This window comes from Panthera onca, chromosome B4 (assembly GCF_046562875.1).
Source record: "Panthera onca isolate mPanOnc1 chromosome B4, mPanOnc1 haplotype 2, whole genome shotgun sequence".
NCBI lineage: Eukaryota > Metazoa > Chordata > Mammalia > Carnivora > Felidae > Panthera > Panthera onca.
The window spans coordinates 13,130,513-13,154,476 of record NC_138345.1 but is presented as its reverse complement, the minus strand read 5'-3'; the positions used below and the strand labels follow the sequence as shown (position 1 = coordinate 13,154,476).

Sequence of the window (23,964 nt, the reverse complement as noted above, 5' to 3'; positions counted from 1 at the left end):
GTGTACAGTGAGCTAGAGACCAAGTGGGCTCTGAGCCCATGTCTCCTGCTCCCCCCGCTGGGGCTCTTTCCAGACTACGCTCCATCCCTGGGGTGCGGTGACTCATGAAACTCGTCTAGACGAGGAATAGGCCAAACTTTGCAAATGCTGCATTCTGTGCTCTGCCTCTGCCTTGAGATTAAATCAGTCTCACATCCTTTTGTTGACTGCCTCCTACATGCTAGGCACTGGGAATGCAGATACACGCGTGGACAAATTCAGTGTGAGGGGGACAGACCGCTGGGCCACGAGCTGCAGCATTATGAAACAGCGTGTTAAACGGTTCGCCGTTAAGGGATGACCATCAAGGAGAGGACTGGTGAAGACACGTTCTGTAAAATGGCATGAGTGCAGAGGAGAGTCTGACAGAAGGGACAAGTGCCACTGACATCTAGGCTGGAATTGAGACCTTTGTTCATCCGTGCAGGTTATGCTATTGTGTCCTGCTGTATTAGGCAGCGGGAACTAGGGTAACAATCCAGACGCACAGTTTGCATATCTAGTGGGAGAGACATGCCAACATCACTGTGTTAAAATGAATAAATAAATTACAAAATGCAAAAAGAGGACGAGAAACAACACGGTGATCCAGAGAATGGTGGAGGGGTAAAGCTTTCTGTCGTTGGGACAGAGAATACCCCTGAGAATAAAGATTAGTGTTTTAACCATAAGAGGAATACTCCAGATTATGTAATGGCTCAGAGACTTTTTTTTTTTATTCATTCACATAAAATCCAAATGATTTAATCGGCAGGTGACTCTTCCCTGCAGTGATTCAGGGACCCTGGCCCCTTTCATCTTGTGGCTCCTCAGTTTTCAACACACCTGTCAGAGGTCACCGTGCTCCTCTGCAGTGTGGTTTCCTCAGAGGGGCTGGTAAGCCCGTAAATGATGGCTGCTTTTTGTGCCCTCCATCATCTGACACATCTAACTGCAAGGGAGGCTGGGAGGTAAAGTCTCCCTCTGCCCCCCAGAGGAAGGTGAAGCAGCTTGCTGAACCTCTAGCAAGTTTCCACCATAGATTCAAAGGAATAGAAGAACTTATAGCTGCAAAGAATTGTGGGAAGAACATTCTTGACAGAAGAAAAGACACGTGCAAAGACTCTGAGGCAAGAAAGAGCTTGGCATGTTTGAGGAGCTGAAATAAGAATGGAGTGGCTGAAGCATGGGGAGCAGGGAGAGAGTGGTGTGAGAGAGTGGTGAAGAAATGGGCAGAGGTCCAATTAGGAGAGGATGTCAGGTTTAAAACTTTTTATTGTGGTGAAATATTCATGATGTCAAATTTATCATTTTTACCATTTTTAAGTATACAGTTTGGTGGCATGAAGTACATTCACATTGTTGTGCAACCATCACCACCATCTATCTCTGGAACTTTCTCATCTTCCCACACCGAGACTATCCATTAAGCACTAGCTCCCCATTCCTCCTCCCAAGTTCTGGTAACCACTGGTTTACCTTCTTTATTTATGAATGTGACTACTTTAGGAAACTTGCATAAGAGGAATCATGCGGTATTTGTCCTTTTGTGTCTGGCTTGTTACACTCAGCATGATGTCTTCAGGGTTAATCTGTGTTGTACTGTGTATCAGGATTTCATTCCTTTTTACAAATGAGTAATATTCCATTACATGCATATACCACATTTTGTTTATCCATTTCTCATCTGTCAACGGATATTTGAGTTGTTTCCACCTTTTTGTTTGATGCTGCTTTGAACAGTGGTGTTACCAATATGTGTTTGCATCCCTGCTTTCAATTATTGTGGGTGTATATTATGAATAATTGGTGGGTCATATTGTAATCCCATGTGTAATTTTTTGAGGAACCACCATACTGTTTTCCATAATGGCTGGTACCATTTGATATTCTCACCAGCAATGTACAAACGGTCCAATTTCTCGCCAACATTTACAATGTGTTTTTTTTTAAATAATAGTAACCATAGTAATGGGTGTGGAGTGGTATCGTACCATGGTTCTGATTTGCATTTCTCTAATGATTAGTGACATTGAGTATCTTTTCACATGCTTATTGACCATTTGTGTATATTCTCTGGAGAAATGTCTATTTATCTCCCTGGCTGATTTCTTTTTCTTTTTTAATGTTTATTTGTTTTTGAGAGACAGAGAGAGACTGAGCATGAGCAGGGCAGGGGCAAAGGGGGAGGGAGACACAGAATCTGAAGCAGGCTCCAGGCTCCGAGCCGTCAGCACAGAGCCCGACGCAGGGCTCGAACTCACGAACCGTGAGATCATGACCTGAGCCGGAGTCAGATGCTTAACCCACTGAGCCACCCAGGCGCCCCCTCCCCCCTTGCTGATTTTTGAACTGGGTTTTTTTGTTATTGTTGAGGATTTGAGGATTTTATTCTAAGTGCAGTAGGAAGGCATTGTGGGTATCAAGCAAGGAGTGACATTTTAGGAAGAACCTACGCCTTACTCGGGGCGATCGTGTGACATTCTTCAGCAACATTGGCTCCTGGGTCCAGAAGCGGTGTGGGTGGATGCTGATGACATCATTAACCACAAAAGTCCCTGTTCACTATGAGCTAAAAATGTAGTGTGACTAGAGCAGAAGGCCTGGGTTCTGTCTTTCCTCCCACAAACTTCGGCAGTGGCCTATATTTTCATGCCGCTCCCGTGGTGTCCCATATTTCCCATATGCTGAGGCTGGAATGGGGTGGGGGTGGGTCTGAGACAGCTCTGAGCCTGTGAAAGGCGATTTAATTTCCAGGGCCCCTTTGGTCCCTGTGATTCTTAAAGGACCCGACAAGGGCAGGCCAATTAGTACAGGCAGTGATAAGTGGTTGCTGTGATATGGCAGAAATGCCGGTTCCTTGGGAAGCTGGTGACACTGTGAATTCATTGCACACCAGCCCGACAGGAACAGCTGGGTGGGGGTAAGAGATCAGTGAGGGGGAAGCAATAGGGTTTCTGCTCTCCTGAGAGCCAGTTCCCCTCACCTCCCGATGCTACTGCACTTTCATACAGCCTGATACATTCAAGTCAGAACGCGACATTAGACTTAACATGGCACTTGACAATTTTACATGCTTTTTACATGTTTTGTTCTTCTCATATGCTCCTGTTTACCCACTAAGGCAGCGGTTCTCAAACTTCAGTGCGTCAGAAGCACCTGGAGGGCCTGGTAAAATCTAGAGGGCCCGGCCCAATCCCCCAAAACTTCCGAGGCAGCGGGACCGAAGCGGGTGCAAGAATTCACATTTCCAGTAAGTTCCCAGGAGACGCGGCTCCTGCTGCTCATCTGGGCCTGTTCTTTGAGAGTCTCTGCACGAAGACACTAAGCGCAGCTCTTCAGGGTCATGGAGCAAGCTGATACAGAGTTCTTAAAATAGCATTAATTGTAGCTGCTGCTCGCTGTGGCCTGGGAATAGACTGCCTACCCACTTTTGCGAGCTTTTTGTCTACAGACTATGGTATGGCAGGGTGTGTGTGCGTGTGAACCCAGACATGTGAGCCCATGACCTCTGGGGATTCGTTAAAGACCACTGCTGTTTTGTGCAGAAGCAGCAGCTGAAAAGTCCCTGGTCCTGATGTGGCTGGGAGACAAATCATTCTTTCTATTGTTTTATGTGATCACAAAGAAAAAGAATATTGTCTCTGTTACTCAGGAGCACATGGCAATTCAATAACGCCCATAAACACCTTGATTTCCTGCATACAACTCATTAAAAGTATTAATTGAATGTCTATTTTATGTTCACTTTGTTTTATGTGCTGGAGATACAGCAGTGAACAAAACAAAGCCCCTGATGACGTGGGACCTTTTTTTCTAGTGGCAGGGATAAGAAATAAACAAAAAGAAAGTTAAATATGGTGTATGTCCAATGGCAATAGAGGCTATGAAGGAAAGAAGTAGACTGGAGATAGGGTGTAGTGGGGGTGAGAGAACTTGCCATTTGTGTGTGTGTGTGTGTGTGTGTGTGCACACTATGGTCAGGGAGACATCTCTGAGAAGGTGGCATTTGGGCATAGATTTGAAGGAAGTAAGGGAGTGAGCCATGTGGAAATCTGGAGGAAGAAGGAACGGCATGTGCAAAGGCCCTGAGGTAGAGCACCCATGGTATTTCAAAGAAGAGCTAAGAAGCCAGTGTGGCCGGTGTGAAGAGAGAGAAATTCAGAGAGGTAACCAGGGTCAGATTGTGTAGGACCACGTAAGCCGTCATAAAGATTGTGGTGAGGGGCGTGTCATCGGAGGGTTTTGAGCAGACGAGGGGCGCAGTAGGATCTATACATTAAAAGGCTCTTCATGTCTGCTGAATGGAGGGTGCGCAGTAGTGGAGTGGCGGGGGAAGCAGGAAGGCCAGTCAGGGTGCAGTTTCAGTAACTAAGGCAAGGGCGATGGTCAAGTGCATCAGAATGCAGAGCTGAAGGTGGCGACGAATAGTGGTGTTCTGACGGAAGAGCCAACAGGATTTACTCATTTAGATGTGAGGCGGGAGAGACAGGACCACGCCTGACCGCAGGTGTTTTGGCTGGAGCCACACGGTTGCGTTCACTGTGACGGGACATCTGCAGAAGCAGCAGGCCTGTGGTTTAGCGGTGTGCCCAGGAGAAAGAGGAAATGGCAGAAGAAAAGGAAAACAAGATGGAATACGAAAGAAAACCACCCAAATCCTACAACCTGAGCAGAGCTGCTATTTTTATTTTTTCATGATTTTTTTTTTTCCATTTCACAGTCCATATCCATGTCTAGTTTACAAATAGGAATAGCTAACATTATCGGGTGGTTAATATAGGACAGGCACCGTAAGAGGCATTTCTGTGGCATTATCTCATTGAATCCCCACAACACCCCAGAATCAAGGTAACAGACACCTGACAACTTGAGCAACACCCTGCTTACTAGTAAGCCGGGGAACTGGACTTCCACGCAGACTCCAACCCCCCCTGGTATATTACAATAAAATATTGTATATAATACGTCTTGCATCCTGTCTCTTGTACCGAGGGAATGCTTCACCTTCTGCGATATTCCTGTGTACTTTCAGGGATTGCTTTCCCTGGAATGTCGGAAATAATTAAGCTAAAGATCACCAGGGAAAAATGTGTAGCTCACAGTGAGATTTGCTGATGATGAGGCCAGGGGGTTGCTCCAGGGGGGTCCAAGGAGGACCTCATCACACAAAGGAAGTGGGGAGGTTATAATAAGACTTGGGGAAATGGTAGGATTCAGCTAAAATTCAAGCAACACGGGGTTTTGATGGGCTCAAAGCAAAGTAGAACTGTGGGTAAAGAAACTCACATCAGCCTGGGCTGAGGTGCAGACTCAGGCCTGTTTCCTCGGAAACTACAGGGTTAAGAGAACCGTAGAATGTTGTTGTATCCAAAAACCCCCATCGGAAGCTTGAGGGGAGCTCGAGGCTGTCTTCGGTGCGCTCATGGGGGAGTCCCCCTCCCCTAATGCCAGTCCTGCCACAGTGAGGGTCTCCCAGGATGCACACATGGGTGGAGCAGGTTTCTAGGGAACACACATGTTTTTCTTGCAGTTAAATAGCATCACGTTGGGAAGGTTCACCTGCTGTAGAATTGATGAGCCCAGCATGGGGATCCGGTGCCTTTCATCACTGAAGGCAGGCTTCCGAGTAGTGGTTTGGAGAGCTTGAGCAGTGGTGTTTTCGACCCAAGCAGGGAGCGGGGGAGCTCTCCAGATGGGGCACATGCTTTAAGTAACTGAGGGGCTCCAGCCAGAGCTACGGGGCCGACCTAATAACCAAGGGGAGGAATCCCGTCCTCCTGCGCTCCGTAGTCCTGTGGCTCATTTACTGAGTACGCTTCTTACTGAGGCTTTCCTCCTGCCAGGCCCTGTGGAAGCCCCCCGGGGAGACAGGGGATTCAAATACAGACTTGCCCTCCAGACACATCACGGAGTGGGGCAGACAGGTAAGAAAACACACGATTTAAATAAAATGCACAATGGAAGCAACCAGAAAACACCTTCAGCAGCATTATGTTGAGGAACCACCGGACATCAGAGAAGGAAGGGGACTTAGCCCAGATTGAAAGGTTGGTACACCGGGGCGCCTGGGTGGCTCGGTCGGTTAAACGTCCGACTCTTGGTTTCAGCTCAGGTCATGAGCTTGCGGTTCGTGGGTTCGAGCCCCACATTGGGCTCTGTGCTGATGGCGCAGAACCTGCTTGGGATTCTCTCCCTCTCTGATGCTCCCCTGCTTGTGCCATGTCTCACTCAAGTACACTTGCAAAAAAAAAAAAAAAGGTTGGTAACAGTCACAAGATGGGGTTTGGATGGAGGCTTTAGGGACACAAGGGAGTGAGGGGCAGAGCAAATGGAGTGGCTCAGGTGGGTTGTGTGGCCAGAAACCAGGCTGGATAACTGAGCAGGGGCTGCCTGAGAAAGACTGGGGCAGCCAGCAGCACTCATCACACTGTCGTCCTTGAAGACAGGGCCGTCTCTGATTCCTCCTTGACATCCACTGCACCTCGCTCGACACATATTAAACTGACCGAGGTGAGGGAAGAGGTGTCCTTTGTCCTTTAGGAAGGTAATTCTGGATGCACATGGATGAGGTACGAGAGGCAGGGTGGACAGCCGGGTGAGGGCTAGGGAGAGCCTGCATCAGGGACGGGGCAGAAATGAGCGCGTCAGAAAGCACAGGTGAGGGGGGGAGAGGGCCGCTGGGAACCTTGTGAGGTAGGAGCCCCAAACCATAAGAGGGCAGCACATGCCGCGTCCCCGGGGAGCCACAAGGAGACGCTCCAGTCTGCCCAGGTCAAGGCCGGTTCAGGGAGATAGAGCCCATTTTAGGGGTGTTTTCTGTTTTGTGGGGCTTGTCCCTGTGACTTGGTAGGAGAGCTCATTTCACGTTGCCACTTTGGCTGTAAGTGGGGATGCCCATCTGGGGTGTGACGGATGCTCTCCTGGGGCCTCCCGGGGCCATGAAGGGGGGCCAAGTGGTATATAATTAATAACTGTTAATGGCTCTGTTATAACGTACCCTCAATAGTAAACCGTCCCATTTATCTTCACTGTGTGAATAAAACACCATTTAATGAGATACTAGGAGAATTTATTGAAAGAAATGCCCACCATGTAGTGTGAGGAGGAAGAACAAAAGACCTGGGTGGGTTTTTGTTTGTTTGTTTGTTTGTTTTAGGTGCCTGACATCACTCACTCAACAAATAATTATCGAGCACCTACTGTGAGCCAGGCACCGTGCTAGGCATGGATAGAGCAGTAAAGGAGGGAAACAGGACTCCCTCTGATGGAGTAGACACTGGGTACAGGAGGCAGGCCACCAATAAGTCACAAACAAGCCAGGTAATCCGTGAAGAGCACGGATTAACAGGGCAAAGTGACGTAGCATGTCACCCGGGGTGGCCGGGACAGGCCTTTCTGATAAGGTGATGCTGTGTCCAAAACGGTGAGCCGTGGTCCATTGGCAAAGAACCAGTGGAAGAGGCGCTCAGAAAGAAGACACTGGAAATCTAGAGAGCCTGGGAGGATATGGGTTTGTGCTGGAGCAGGGCAGAAAGCGGGGACATCGGACAGGAGGCAGGCTCGGATCGCAGAGCCCTCAACACGCTCGTGAATGTTAGCTTTATTCTTGCAGCGCCTGGGGGCCACCGAAGGGGGAAAGCAGAAGAGAGAGCTGGTTTGCACTGTTAGAACATTGCTGTCTCACTGAGGGGAGAATGCACTTAAGGAAGGTGGGAATCAGAACAGGGGGCTCAGTGGGGAGGAAGAGGCCGTTGTTCAGAGCAGACGGGTTGGTGGCTTGCATTAGGCTGGTAGTCACGATGCCGGGGGGAATGGATGAGGCTGGGACATGTTCTCGAGGCAGAGTTGACCGGGCTTGTTGCTGAATTCAGTGTGCAGTTTGGGGTAAAGAGGGGCCCGGGAATAACCCCCCCCCCCCCCCGAGGTTGAGCTTAAGTAGGTTTGAGTGGAGGGTATGGCATTTCCTACAACGGGACATCTGGGTAAGGCTCAGATACTCATTGTGCCATGTAGAACGACTGAAGTCTGAGAGGCCCCTGGGCTGTCCAGGTGGAGACATCCAAGGGGCAAAGCTGGGCTGTGAGCCTGTTGCCCAGAAGCGAGGTGTGGGGTAGGAATTGGAGGGCCCCTGTCTGTAGATGGTTTCATTCAGACTATAGGACTGAACAGGAATGCGTCATGGGGAGAGGCTCGGAGAGGAGGATCCCTCCAAAGGACCACTCAGGTAGGAGGGGAATCCTGGGCAGACAGCACTCAAAAGGGCCTGAAAAGAAAGGACTTCTGGAAGGAGAGGATCGAACGTGCTGACACAGCCAGTCAGAGTGGGTGCTGAGACTGAGCCGGGGATTTGCAACCTGATGGTTGGGGACCCGGACTTAAGTGTGCGGAACTTTAGCTCTGGCATCCCTTGCTTGGAGAATGCAGGAAATGGCTGACCTTGGAGAACTTTTATTGCATTTCACATGGATAGTGGCACTTCAAGCTTCCCGGGGCCACGGATCAGATGAATGTAAATAGTTCGGTAACCACGACTGTGGTAGGAGCTGGGGAGTGGCTGGCTATCCATATTGTGAAACAGACCTAGGCTTTTACCATCAATTCCGTCCTTTCTCTAAACTTGGGTCAGAGCAGACAGCAAAATCTGAACTCAGACTGGGTTCCAGAGACCTACTCCAAATAACCGTTCAGATTGGACTATTAATTTGGCTTGTATCCCGGAACCTTCAGAGGAAGGCAGTTGGGAAGTTCCCTGGTGTTCTAGGCTTCAGGCAACTTTGATCTGGAATATCATCAGAGCCCATAGAATCATCATCTTTTTATTTTAGTGTTTATTTTTGAGAGACAGTGAGTGGGGGCGGGTGTGGAGAGAGGGAGACAGAATCCCAAGGAGGCTCTGAGCTGTCAGCCCAGAGCCTGATGCAGGACTCGAGATCGTGAACCGTGAGATCACAACCTGAGCTGAAATCAACAGTCGGACGCTGAACCGACTGAGCCACCCAGGTGCCCCACATTTATTTATTTTTGAGACAGAGAGCATGAACAGGGGAGGGTCAGAGAAAGAGGGAGACACAGAATCTGAAACAGGCTCCAGGCTCTGAGCTGTCAGCACAGAGCCCAACGCAGGGCTCGAACCCACAGACGGTCCGCAAGATCATGACCTGAGCCAAAGTCGGACGCTTAACCGACTGAGCCACCCAGGTGCCCCCAGCCTTGCACTTTCTAGAAAAACCATGCAGTGATCAGCATCGAAGGCACACAAAATAATATATGTATGTATATTTTACATGAGCATGAGTGCGTAGACCGTATGTATCTCTACCCCTGTGTGTGTATATAGAAGTATATTTATATATCTAAATGTATTTCATTATATAATGTGTATTGTTTGTGACAGTATCAGCAGTTAGGTCACCATGGAAATGAAATGTTTCGTAAGTGACTGTCATCTGGGCCTTGATGCACATTACAAGCCAAGTAGGACAGAATGGCACAAGTAGCCAGAGAGGAAAATGTCCCCTGTGTTTGCTCACTAAGGCCACAGCACTCAAGTTTACGGGTTTAAGGCTTATTTGTGGCAGAGTTGGAGGCACTGACTCTCTTGACATCTTTTTTTTTTTTAATGTTTCTTTTTGAGATAGTATGAGCAGGGGAGGGGCAGAGAGAGAGGGAGACACGGAATCCAAAGCAGGCATCAGGCTCTGAGCTGTCAGCACAGAGCCCGACACGGGGCTCGAACTCACAGACAATGAGATCATGACTTGAGCCGAGGTTGGAAACTCAACCGACTGAGCCACCCAGGCGCCCCTCTTCTTAGGTCCTTCTAGACCTCAACACATGTTTGTCTGTGGTCTTTTTATGACCTTGGACACGCTACTAAATATATATGTGCTCCCTGACGACCAGCTTTTGTCAGGAGGGTGTTTGAGCTGGGGTGTCTGTGCTCGTTCGAATGGGAGATGGGGGCTCTGGGCTCACAGACGGTATATGTTGGGCAAATGCTGGTGGACGTGGGCCACAGCCTCGCCCCAGCACATTTGCTGAGGTCCAGAGAGGCAGCTCCCGTCCCTTCGCACCCAGGGACCCCAATCCACGGATGGCCCAGCAATGTGACGTGCTGAGATGTGTTCAGAGCTCCTGGAGTGGCATGTGTGGCTGCATTGAACGTTTCCACAAAAGTGCCTCCAGTGTGGGGACTTTGTCATTTTGTCTGTAGCTCTGCTAAAAAGCTTTGTACTGGTACGAACCCCAGGCAGAAATGGCCTTTTTTTGTAAATGCCAAGAAAATCACTGGGTTCAGATGCACTGTGTTTGTAAAAAGAGCAAAGCCAGAGTGAGTTTTCACACCTGGTGCTTCCTGTGGTCCACTGTGAGTGTGACATATCATTCCACTGACAGTGATCTCATCTGCCCCGGCTGTCTTGATGGTCTGTTTCCTTAGAAAAGATGCTTTTTTTTCAATGCACAGAAGATAACCTTCTTTAGGCTTGGCTTTCTTTCTTTTCTTTTCTTTCTGTCTGTCTGTCTTTCTTTCTTTCTTTTCTTTTCTTTCTTCCTTTCTTTTCTTTCTTTCTTTCTTTTCTTTCTTTCTTTTTCTTTTCTTTCCTATTTCTTTCTTTTCTTCCTTTCTTTTCTTTCTTTTTCTTTTCTTTCCTTTCTATTTCTTTCTTTCCTTTCCTTTCTTTTCTTTCCTTTCTTTCTTTCTTTTCTTTCTTCCTTTTCTTTCTTTCTTTTCTTTTCTTTTCTTTCTTTTCTTTCTTTCTTTCTTTTCTTTCTTTCTTCCTTTTCTTTCTTTTCTTTTCTTTCTTTCTTTTCTTTCTTTCTTTCTTTCTTTCTTTTCTTTCTTTCTCTTTCTTTTCTTCTTTTCTTTTCTTTTCTTTTCTTTTTTCTTTTTCTTTCTTTCTCTCTCTTTCTTTCTTTCTTTCTTTCTTTCTTTCTTTTCTTCCTTTTCTTTCTTTTCTTTCTCTTCTTTCTTTGACAGGATTCCAACAATGGCCTTGGGAGGTGCAAAGAGTTGTGATAGTCACATAAATTTTGAACAGCAATCTGTGGCTGGCAGGGGCTGGGACGGGGGGGCTCCAGAGGGAGAGATGATCGGAGAGCTGCCCGGAAGTGTGTGTGCCTAGCGGAGGGGGCGGGTGAATGAACAGCTGGTGACAACACATTGTACTTGTAGCCACAGGAGGGGAAAGTACCAGATGTGTGGCGCTCAGAGGAGCGGCTGCTAGTTGTTGACGTGGGGTTGGTGGGATGTCAAAGACAGGAGAGGAGTGACCCGTGCTTAAAGGCCCTGATTGGTCATTCTGTGACAGATGGTGCTTAGCGTGCTACCAAAGTCTTTCTTCCTTTCTCCCATCTCCCATCTTTGCTTAGCACATGGCCTCTTGGAATAAATGATATTACCCCTCCTCCTCTGAGAATGACTCCGTGTGAGTGAGTCCTGGCCGATGGGATATAAGTGGAAGTGATATGTGAAACTTCCAGGAAGTTTCCCTCCTTCAAGGGAGGGAGTGTGCCTTTTTCTTCCTTTCCTTCTTCCTGATGGCTGGGATGCAAATACAATGGCTAGACTCTGGCATCCATCTTGGACCCGATGGAAAACACATGTGTAAGTGAGCAGAGCAGTGAGACTTAAGTGCCTATGTTTATGTAAGGGAGAAATAAATTTATGACGTAGTATAAGTCACAACAAGAGTTTTTGTTCTGGGGCCCCTGAGTGGCTCAATCGGTTAAGCATCTGACTCTCGGTTTCGGCTCAGGTCATGATCTCACCGTTGGTAAGTTTGAGCCCCGTTTCAGGCTCTGTACTGACAGTGCAGAGCCTGCTTGGGATTCTCTCTCTCTGCCCCCCTCCTGCTTATGTGCATTCCCTCTCTCTCTCTCTCTCTCTCTCTCAAAAATAAATAAATACTAGAAAAAAAGAGGGTGTTTTTTTTTTGTTGTTGTTGCTGTTCCACACAGGCAAATCCAATACCAGTTAATTTGGGTTTTACGTTTTCACTGTGTGTTATCCTCAGTGGTTTGGGACTGTGTTTCTCAATATCTAACTTCTCTTGACCAGCCCTATCTCAAGCTAGGAACCCCGAGGTTAGCCTGTGAATATTTCCAGTCTGTGCAATGGTTTTGAGTGGATATCTCTGTATCCTTCCTGTCTGTTTGGTACAAGGTTTTGGTTTTGGAATCATCAAAAACCCACTCGTTCAGCCTTGGTATCATGTGTTTCAATCAAGCCCATATTACAGAATGGCTGAAAGTGACCAGCTCTGTGACATCAGATAAGCTATTGGTTCTCAGTAAGTCCCACTTTCCCATCTTTAAGATGAGGAAACTCGTAGTCCCTTCTTCACAGCCTGTTGAGAGGATCGCCCGACAAAATGTAGGAAGAGCAAATAGCATCCTTCTTGGCAGTTGTAACTGCCCACTAAGTATTGACTGTTCTTGTGTGTCTGGTCTTTCGTTCTTGAGAGTCTCCCAGCACATGTGAAACATTGGCTCATCAGTATGCACATCCTCCCCTCCAAAAGTCATGTGAGTGAATTATGTTTACCTTCTCTATTTATAGGTATGGAGAAGTAAAATTGTATTTGCCGCAGAGCACAGACAGAAGCAGAAATCAGATCTAGTTTTGTCCCCAGATTAAAGATAACACATGTGAAACGATTTTGCTAGTTGTGCAGAGATTTGTGAGGGAAAGACTTTGGTATGATTTCCTTTTCCTTGTTTGCCCTGAAGGCCAACAGGCCAGCATCAAAGCACTTGCCTCTTACCTCTTATGTTAATGCTACTGCCTATCTTTTCCCCATCCTCGGATGATGGAAGCATTGTTCCCAACCCACCCCCCTCCCACCACCTGGCTACTGTCACCTCCAGACACTGGGCTCCCATCCGGTGCCTCTCCTTACCTGCCGCCCCCAGAATTGGTGCCTCAAAAGGGGATTTGGCATTTACTCTCATCGGCAGGAAGAGTGAGATGAGTTTAAAGTATTCGTTATGTGATGACAGGGCGGCTCCTGGATGCACGTGTCTCACAGCTGACAGGCAGGCTACCAGAATGGCCTTGGAAGGTGCATGTGGGATTTTGCGTGCCTTGCCCTTGAATTTAGGGCAACTATGGATGCAGACTTTGGGTCCTGGAGTGAGGCTGCCTGTAGTTAAACTCTGGCTCTGCGCTTTCCTCCTGTGCGAATTTGGGCGTTGCTTAACCTCATCTGCAAACGGGGGTGACAGCGCTGCCCTGACCTAGAAGATGTGGTGGCAGGACAGGGCTCCACACGACGTTTGCCCTCAGGCCAGCGCCTGACCCTGTAAAACACACGGGCAATGTCGGCTGGGTTGACAAAGTGGCGAATCTTGAGGACAATTCAAGTTCCCCCTTCGCTGAGAGCTTCACCCTCGTTTGACTCTCGGCTGTAATCCGGTGTGCCTCTTGACCTGCACAGATCTTAACTCCCCAGCTGGATTACGGGCTCTGGAATTTCTTTTTTCTCTCATTTGTCCCAGGAGGTCCTCTGCAGAACCCACCATGTACCTGTCTCAGCTTTTGCTGCCTAACAAGCTACCCTAAAGCTTGTTGACTTAAAACAATAACTGCTTATTGAGTTCATCACTTTGCAGGCGGGCAACTCACGCTCAGCGAGTCGGGTGATTCTGGTCCAGGCTGGGCTGTGCTGAGCTCATTGGGGTTCACACAGAGCAGGTGCCTAAAGGCAGGGGGACAGGGAGGTTGCAACAGTCTATCACAGTCCCTCAGAGTAGAGTTTTCATAGTTGTTCACTAACTGGGTAGTTACAATGTGGCCCTTGCCTAGCTGAGTAGCTATCTGAAGCCACTCAATCTCTACTTTGTTTTTGGAGGCCAGCGTGCGAGTCAGCTCTCTGCAGCATCACACCTGGCTGCCAGTGTGAAGTATCTCTCCCTCTTGTTGGCTCTACCTAAGAAGAGAAGGTGTATCCCTCTCCTCTTGGAAAATTCTGGGGATCCATGGATCAAAATTCCAGAGGTACTATTCACCCAGAGATACTATTCACATAGTTTTTTGTATGAATGCCCTTCCTTAATTGTGCAGTGGACAGTCTGTGCAACCATATGTGGCAGACCTCAAGCAGAATCTTTCTGGTGGATGTGAAGGTTTCCAACTATAGTGGAGGAGCTAGGTCACCCTATAGTCAAGAGGGAGGGGGAGAGTTTGCATGGGCACGAATTCTTATGTTTTAGGAGGCAGTTGGTGTCTAGGCCTCATCTACATCACCGATTAACTAAGCAGCATGCACCAAGAGACTCAGTTTGAGTAAGAGTCTGACCCTTTCAGTCATATGTTAATGATACCAGTTAATGCCACTGTAGTTGAAGGGAAGGACTCCTGGAAAGGGAGATTTATCTAAGGCCTATTATGTGCCGGACACTTTATATAGAGAGCATCTCATTTCATCTTTATACCAAAAAGGCTGTGAGATGGGTAGAGTTAGGTCAGTTTTTGCTGAAACGGAAACTGGAATTCAGAGAGGATTGCGTAGATTGCCTGAGGTCACACAGGTGGTCAACAACAGGCCTAGGATTTGAACTCTGGTCTGTCTGGCACCAAAGCCCTTTCCTCTCCGCGGTGCTGTAGCCAAAGCCTGGCAAGTAGCAGTCTGCTTGTCTATGACACTGTCCCTGCGTATTCCCCCCGGCACCTGCAGGGTGCCCACGGGGAACAGCAGTCGTGAACACCAAAACCGGCCAGCCGTGGGGGCCTCCACCATTGGCCAGGGGCTCCGACAGCGTTTCGTAGAAGGAGGAAGGAGCAGAGCTGACCAGCCAGGCTGGAGGGCAGACCACTGACTGGAAACGGATTCTGTTCAGAGGACACCGGCTGTTTCCTGGACGTGGTAAAACAGGAAATATTTCAACACTAAGGTGTAGGAGTTTGGGCAGGGAAAGATTTGATGACTTCAGAACGGCACTGGAGACTAATCTGAAAACAGCAGATACCTCCATCTGTCCCTAAAATAGTGGACTGAGCTGCATTAAAACGGACTGTGCCGACCGGCCTGGAGGTGGCATTATGTAGATTGGATGAGACCGAGAGTGCTTGGCACCAGATGATGGCTTTTATTTCTATTTATGACTGATGATGAGGGGCTTGGCCTGTTCAGCTCGGTGGCCTGGCTGTGTGGGTGCCACCTCCTGAGGGCTCAGTTGACGGGAAGCAGCTGTCAGTCCTGCCGGAAGGGTCCTCCCCCTTCAGGAAGGGAGGGAAGGAGCCGGAGCGATGAGCCGCCCCATGTGACCTCTGGACACCTGCAGGCCCCCTTTCCTAGTCTGCCCTGGGCTCCAGGAGCCAACTCCCAGCTCCCTACACGGAGGAGGAGAGCGTGGGCAGTCCACAGAGCTCAGGTTTTGACCAGTGCTGCTGAGGCACCAGGACGGCCTCAGGGCTGGGTTTGCAGATGGATTAAACCCCTTCCTGCAGTGTGGTTACAGGGAACTTAGGGGGTCGTACCTGGAGTCCTGAGGACATCTGGTCGCCTGTGTGCAAGAATTGTCACGAGGGCGGTCACCTCCTTCACCACTCTCCAGCTAAGGAGCGTCGTGGGGAGAGGGAGCTTGGGGCGGCGAGGAGGGGGTACTTGGTGGTCCTGGGGCAGCAGCCCTTTACCAAGCAGACAATGTAGACACGTGTGATCTTTCCACTGTGTTTGAGCCTGGGCATTCAGGGTCAGTGCCACACAGGAAGAGCACCCAGGGCACTGGGGAGAGAGAACACACACGGGAAAGGTGAGCTGAGCATTCTAAGAAGAGAGATTCATTACGAGAGCCATAGGGTCGGGTGGGGACTGTGATTGTGGCAGACACAGACAGTGACGAGGCTGAGGACACAGGTGGGGCAGGCCTTGAATGCCATCCCAGGGAGTTCCAGGTACTTTCTGTTGAGATGGCCTGCTCTTGCAGGGTTTTAAGTAGCCAGTAATAATGATGGCCTTTTTCTGAGTACTTAACTATGTGCTCTATAATGTACCGTTTCTAGATTTAATTCTGGAAGTCACCTTGTGAGTTAGGAGTCACTCTTCGGTTTTATAACAGAGGAAACCAAAGTACTGGTGTGTTAGCTTTCTATGGTTTCTACAGTCAATGACCAGAACGGGGATTTGTCTTTAAAACCCATCCGCATAACCAGTTTCCTCTACTACCTCAGGCCAAAAAGGGCTTAGACTAGACCACGATGGATGTGACGTGAAAGAGGACAAGGGTGTAGGCTTTTGTTCCCTGAGCCTGTGCCTGTTCCTTCACAAGGACCTCGTTAAATAAGGACGTGATTGGAGGCAAGGGGCTGGTTAGAAGTCTACTGTGATGGTTCATGTGAGTGAGGAAGTCTTGAATTAGAAGATCATCCGGCCCTCTGGCCAGATTTGAAAGCTGTTGAAAAGGTAAAATTCTTTACCCCTTGATAACTGAGTGTTTAATGAGAGACGTGTTTTGGTCACAAGTAGGTGTGTGGAAGAACGGAGGAAAAATGTGCAGGTATTCTGCGGTCATGTGTCCAAAGCTCATGGGGCATTTGAGACTACAGACGGAGACTTGGGGTCATCAGACATATGGTTGAAATTCCATGGGTTTCCACGAAGAGGACTAGAAAGGAAAGATCAGCAAGGGAGACCAGGAGAGAGAGTGATGAAGACTGAAGGGGAGAACGTACCGTGAGGACAGGAGAAGCCACCCATGGCTGCCAGAGAGGCGAAGGTTTCCCTTGTGTGATGCTCTCCCGGCCCTGCAGGCTCAGTGGGGCTCTTGGTCGCTCCTTGGGCAACTACCAGGGGTTGAAGGAGAAGAAAATAAGTAGAGAGCATGCGTAACTTATTTTAAGTATCTCATTTGGAAGCCATGCTTGGGGAAATCTGACGTAAGCAGCAGTTTCCATGGGTTTCCGCTGACTCATCTGTTTCATCAGGGGGTGGTGTTACATCAAAGATCTTCTAGTTTGAGCTTCCTAAGATTGATGTGTGATACCAGCCTTTGTGGGGAAGCACGTCTTCAGACTCATATTAATCCATTTGTCACTTAGTTACATTAGATAAGGTGCTAGCAATTCACCCTTCTCCGGGGTCCTTCTTTTGAAGAACATCCTCCCTCAGCTCCATTCTCTTGCCTTCACATTAGCATCTGATGGTGGGGGAAAAGAGCAGGGATGGAAAACACCTAGAACGCCCTGGAGTTAAGGCTTGGATTCAAATTCTGACGAAATTAGTTTGATACTTGCATTATGACCTACTTTCTATCATTATGACCCTTAGCAAACTGTTCAACCTCTCTGTCTCAGTTTCTTTATCTAGAAAACAGACATAATGATAATAACTAGCATTACTATGTAGAAGTCATGTTACACTAATTAGCTGGTGAGTCTTGGCAACAATCCAAGAATTTTTAGTATACGTCCTCTGGAAAAACTATTCTTTTTTTTTTTTTTTTTTTTTTTTAAGACTTGTTAATTTTTGAGAGAGAGAGAGACAGAGCGCAAGCAGGGTAGGGGCAGAGAAACAGGGAGACACAGAATCCAAAGCAGGCTCCAGCCTCCGAGCTGTCAGCACGGAGCCCGACGCGGGGCTCGGACTCACAAACTGTGAGATCACGACCTGAGCTGAAGTCAGATGTTTAACTGGACTGAGCCACCCAGGTGCCCCTATAGAAAACTATTCTTTACAGTGATACTAGGACATATTTGCCTTTTTCAGTATCTTTCTCCCATGAGTATATGGTGAAGTTTTCCAGAAAAGCTCCATGATGTGTGGTATGGCAACTGCCAGAATGCAGAAGCGGGTAGGAGAATTTAGCTGTCTCCTTTTAAGGCAGACATTTAAGAGGTTTTGTAAAAAATGTAAAGCCGTACCACTGTTCTCACTGAAATATATTTGCATTGAAAAATAGAGTCATTGGGATAATAGAAAATTTTCATTATTTTAAATAAATTAATAAGTAGCTATTTTTTAAAAACCGGTCTTAGTTTGAAGTTCTACTATGGAAAATATTATGGAAACTCAGTAGCCATTTAAAAAAATTTCTCTGTTTTCAGTTCTATTATGGAAACTCCACATAAACAAAAGCTCTCTGGGGCCCTCAGTTATTTTGAAGGTGTGCAGAGGGGTCCTGCCCTGAAATGAAATGAAAATGTTGGGGAACGTGGGTTGATAGCATAGAATTTGAATGGATGTGTTTGCAGAGTGCTCGGACATTGTCTGGGATATGGCAGCTCTCCAGCCATAGTAGTAACAGCAGTAATAGTAACAGTAGCAATAGTAGTAATAGTAGTAACAGTAGTAGTAACAGCAGTAACAGTAGCAATGGTAGTAACAGTAGTAATAGTAGCGGTAGTAACACTGGCAACAGTAGTAACACTAGTAACACTACCAACACTAGTAATAGTAGTAACAGTAGCAACACAAGCAACAGTAGTAACAGCAGTAACAGCAACAGCAGCAATGGTAGTAACAGTAGTAATAGTAGCAGTAGTAACACTAGCAACAGTAGTAACAGTAACACAAGCAACAGTAGTAACAGCAGTAACAGCAACAGCGGTAACAGTAGTGACAGTAGTAACACAAGCAACAGTAGTAACATCAGTAACAGTAGTAACAGTAGTAACACTAACAACAGCAGTAACAGCAATAACAGTAGCAATGGTAGTAACAGTAGCAATAGCAGTAACAACAGTAATAGTAACAGTAGCAATAGTAGTAATAGCAGTAACAGTAGTAATAGCAGTAGTAACACTAGCAACACGAGTAATGGTAGTAACAGTAGTAGCACAAGCAACAGTAGTAACAGCAGTAACAGCAGTAACACTAGCAACAGCAGTAACAGTAGTAACAGTAGCAATGGTAGTGATAGTAGTAATAGTAGCAGTAGTAACACTAGCAACAGTAGTAACACAAGTAACAGCAGTAACAATAGTAACACTAGCAACAGCAGTAACAGTAGTAACACCAGCAATGGTAGTAACAGTAGTAATAGTAGCAGTAGTAACACTAGTAACAGTAGTAACACAAGCAACACAAGCAACAGCAGTAACAGTAGCAACAGTAGCAACGGTAGTAACAGTAGTGGTAGTAGCAATAGTAGTAATCGTCGTTGTGGAACCAGGAGCTGCAGCTCTGTGACAGTCACTGTGGTGGGGACTGCTGTTGTGCCGCCATGCTTGTGGTCCGTCACAGCCTGGGTGGGTCCCGACAAAAGAGCAGCAGAGACCCAGCCGTTGCCGAAAGCAGAGCCTCCGACGCGCAATACTTGGGGCTGCCTGGGTCATTCGGGCTCTCCAGAGAAAGAACCGGGACAATATATAGAGATTTGTGCAGAGACACGTCTTATGGGAGCTCGCTCTCATGATTATGGAGGCTGGGCAGTCCCCCAGTCCGCATCTGCAAGCTGGAGGACAAAACATTTGGACAGTAGGAGAGAGTCACGATGTGTTGTACCAGATGGGGATGCTAGTGAACGTTATTTCTTTAAGAAGATGCAACAGGGGCACCTGGGCGGCTCAGTCAGTGAAGCAACAGACTTCGGTTCAGGTCACGGTCTCGCCGTTCCTGAGTTGGAGCCCCCATCGGGCTCTGTGCCAACAGCTCAGAGCCTGGAGCCTATTTCAAGTTCTGTGGCTCCCTCTTTCTCTGCCCCGCCCCTGCTCATGCTCTGTCTCTCTCTCTCTCTCTCTCTCTCAAAAATAAATAATAAAACATTTAAAAAAAATGAAAAAGAAAATGCAACAGAGGACGATGGAGTCTGCAGAGTTCAGGCTTCGCTGGCAGTGATGAGCCCCTGTGAGCTCCAGATGGCTTTGAACCCAGCCTACAGATGGGGAGGCCAGTCCTGAGGCCCACCTCTGCTGGAGGAAAAGGCTACCCTCCTGGTAGAGTAAACATGCTGTTTGCAAACTGAGTTCCAACTTAACTTCTAGAGGGAAGCTCAGCGCCCACGACCTGACTGTGGCGAACCCCATTTTAAAGCCAACAATCCTTTCGGACAAGTGCCTGTTTCAGGTTTCACGCCCAGTCACGTCACTTGCTGCGAACCCATGGAGAGAAAGGCTTCATTCTTGGAGGCCTGACAGGGGCATGAATTTCAGAGTTGGTTTGTAAAACACTGCTGTAAGTTGCGGGTGGAAGTTGCAAATCAGAACGTGTTGATTTATTCGGTTTCCAGGGACCTCTTGGTAATGACCGCAATAAAGACAAATCCAATTAGTCGGGTGTGGAAAGGTGGCCACGCGTAGTAAGTTGTGAGAGGGACGATTCAAGAGGAGGTCAGGCCAGTAAGAAGGAGCTGATAAGACGGGAGAGGGGTAATGTCCGTTGCTATGAATGAGGGAGAAATTTCGGTCCTAGATGAATGCAAGCTTCGCTGAGACAAACTCTCCCGAATCGGGGGCTGTTTCTCCCTCTGCGCTAGACTGAGAGGCTCCTGAAGGACAGTGGCCAGAACTTTGTCACACTTGTATTCCCCAGACATGGAGTGTAGAAAGTTCTCTGTGACGGTCTGTTTCCTAAACTCAAGTAGGGCTTAACCCATCTCTGAGTTGGTAATAATTTTGAACTTACACAGTAGAAGCAAAAAAAAAAAAAAAAAGTCCAGAAAACACCCGTATGTTCTGGACTCTGATTCACCTATTGGTTGGCACTTGCTTTGTCTGTGCCTCTTTCTTTCCCTCCCCTCCTCTCTGTGTTCATAATGTTATTTTTTCCTGAATCATCTGAGAATAGGCTGTTTATGTCACTGCCATGGACCCTTAAATACTTGAGTATGTGTTTGCTAAGAATAAAAATCGTCTCCACAAAACTGTACAGTTGACCTCAGTAGATTTGACATTGATACAATCTTCGCATCTATCCTAGCATCTGTATTCCAGTTTTCTCAATTATCCCAATATTGGCCTTTATAGTTCATGCCCCTTCCAATATAGGATCCTGTCTATGATCAAGTGTTGTGTTTATTGTCATGCCTCTGTAGTCTGTTGCATCTAGAACATTTCCACAGCCTTTTTTTTTATCCTTTATAACACAGATATATTCTTCTACAATACAGTCATCACTTCTTCTGGGTTGCTGTGGACATATATTCTAGATATGTGTTTGCCTTTTCTGCCTGTGGTGTCTCACACATTACATTTCTCCAAGGGCTTCCTCAGTGTCTGGTGAACTGTCTTGGGATCTCGAGTAACCTTAGAATGAAGGACCGATTTTATTGCAAAGGAAGTGACCCAGGATCCACTGGTCCTGCTGTCCTGAATCTGCCAGAGACTGCCAACCCGAATTTTGGTGTGGTCCTTTGAAGTGGCAGCTAAGGTACCAGCCTGGAGATCGCACCCTGCGGGTTTGGGGAGATTTCTTTCAAGATGTAATAAGTACTTTGAACCAATGGTTATTATATGATGCTCTGTCCTTGGAAGATAGAATCAGGACTGGATGTAGAATTAGCCCCTCTCTGTCAATCTCCGTGACCTACTGGGGAATTTCCTTCCTAGTCCCACAACTTCAGGCTCTTTTGAGGGTAAGGAGATTCTTCTAGAGCACGCCTGGAAAGGCTACCACTAAAACTAAAGGTATGGCTCCCTCCTGGTCATTTGGGGCTCCTCCTGCCAATTGTCCCACAGGCAAAGGAGTTACTGTACGAGTGACCTTGACCCTGATTATCAAGAGGAGATAGGGTTGTTCTGACATAAGGGGGCAGGGAAGGGTGTGTCTGGAACCCAGGGGGTTCACCAGGTATCTCTCGGTGCCTCATAATTGGTGATTACTATAAACAGACAATTGTGACAAGCACAGCCTGACAAAGGCACTGTGCCCAGGGGCTCAGATCCCTGTAGGAATGAAGGCCGGGGCTTCCCCCCACTCCCCATGCAAGCAGACTCGAGCAGCTGAAATGCTGCCCAAGGATGAGAGGAATCTAGAACAGGTGGTGGAACAGGGAGAAGATGAAAATTAATTTGCTTTGACACCAACTGCGATGATGTTGCCTCTTGTCCCGCTGACCCTCACGTCGAAACCCTCTTTTGTTGTTTTTAATTGTAGGTGGCCACCATCTTAAGGACACCGGCAACTTAACTTGTGGTTTGAGTGGATCTGAATGATGTAAATGCTAGACTGAAGCAGACACTCCTAGTGAAGCCCCCATATCCCTTGGCATTCCTTCATACAGCAAAGGCTGCCTACACGTTCTGTCTGAACTTCTTCCTGGTCTTGGGCACACACTCAGCCTCCTTTCAGGCCAAGGCAGAAATGTCCAAGAATTACTGGGCTGGGGGGGGGGGGGTGGGTATCTCTGAACCCATGACAAATGGGATTTGGTGAGAAAACGCTGGCTCTCTTGCCCCTCACTGTCTCTCTTGAGTATTCTCTGGAACGAGCTTTGGTTGATCTTAGTGAGAACTTGTTTGATACTGGGTCCTTTATAGCCTTCCTTCCCTTCTCTGTCTCACTTCCCTATTCCTTTATCAGTGTTCCCTGGGCCCACTTGCTAAATATCCCTGACACAGGATCTGCTTCTTGGGACACCCAAATTGGGACACCTGGGATAATGTCTCTAGGCTCCGAAGTCCTCGTGACCATCCAGTTAGGTCCTTCAAGTTTAGGGGCTTTTGCTTGGCAGCATCCGAGAGGGCTATTGAGGGGAAAAAAAAAAACTTTTCGGAGGGAATATTTGTAAAGGAAAGTACACGTAGCAAAGTTATTCAGCTCATGAATTGCCCTGAAGTCGACACCTAGATCAAGGTCTAGAGTTATTACTAGCCTCCCAGGAGTGTTTGTTGTGTGTTCAACTTAGTAGATACTCTGAAATGGTTTTCCATGTGGCTGTTTGAATTTACATCGTCTTCAGCAGGGTGCAAGGGATTCACTTGCTCAGAGTTGTTGTCACTTTTTAATATTGCCCGTTTTTCTTGGTTTAGCCATTTTGGTGGGTGTGTAATGACATCACAATGTAGCTTTCATTTGCATTTCCTGGACATCTAGTGATAGTGAACACTTTCAGTACATTTCTAGCCATTTGGAATTTCTCTTTTGTGAAGCATTGGTATCTAGTCTTTGCCAGCTTTTCTACAAGGTCATCTTTTTCTTTTTTATTTATTTTTCAGAAAGAGAGAGATTGAGAGACAGAGACAGAGAGAGACAGACAGAGAATCCCATTCAGGCTCTGCACCACCAGCCAGAGCCCAATGCAGGGCTTGATCTCACAAACCACAAGGTCACGACCTAAGCCAAAAGAATTGGATGCTCAACCAACTGAGCCACCCAGGTGCTCCTTATCTGTCGTTTTCTTACTGATTAGTAAGAATCCTTTATATGTTCTGGAATGAATCATTTGACACAGACATGTATGGGAAATAACTTCTCTCTGTGAATTGTCTTTTACCTCTTTACAAAAACATTTTTTTAAATTTTTTTTTAATGTTTATTTATTTTTGAGACAGAGAGAGACAGAGCATGAATGGGGGAGGGTCAGAGAGAGAGGGAGGCACAGAATCTGAAGCAGGCTCCAGGCTCTGAGCTGTCAGCACAGAGCCCGACGCGGGGCTTGAACTCACGGACCGTGAGATCATGACCTGAGCCGAAGTCGGACACTTAACCGACTGAGCCACCCAGGCGCCCCTTTACAAAAATTTTTAAAATGTTTATTGTTGAGAGAGAGAGAGTGCGAGCGAGGGAGGGTCAGAGAGAGAGGGAGACACAGAATCCGAAGCAGGCTCCAGGCTCTGAGCTGTCAGCACAGAGCCAGACACGGGACTCGAACCCGTGAACTGTGAGATCATGACCTGAACCAAAGTCAGATGCTTAACCACCTGAGCCACCCAGGTGTTCTGTCTTTTTACTCTCTAGACAGTAAATTTGATGAGCAGAATTTCTTAATTTTACTACAGTCCAATTTATCAATTCTTCCTTTAGTTTCAGTTTCTTTTGTGTCTTATTTAAGAAATCTTTGCCTGTT

The 23,964-nt window shown here is 47.4% G+C and overlaps 1 protein-coding gene across 1 annotated transcript; it reads left to right on the top strand.

Moving 5' to 3' along the window:
• Nucleotides 1-12,891: 12,891 nt before the first annotated feature.
• Nucleotides 12,892-22,261, top strand: LOC145715603 (uncharacterized). The gene has a single exon (XM_081796052.1). The coding sequence runs from the start codon at nt 18,200-18,202 to the stop codon at nt 19,856-19,858; it is 1,659 nt and encodes a 552-aa protein (XP_081652178.1). The 5' UTR covers nt 12,892-18,199; the 3' UTR covers nt 19,859-22,261.
• The last annotated feature ends 1,703 nt before the right edge of the window (nt 22,262-23,964 follow it).

Excerpts from the sequence above, each read along its gene's own strand:
- LOC145715603 (XM_081796052.1), top strand. The coding sequence starts at position 18,200 with ATGTGTTTGCAGAGTGCTCGGACATTGTCTGGGATATGGCAGCTCTCC.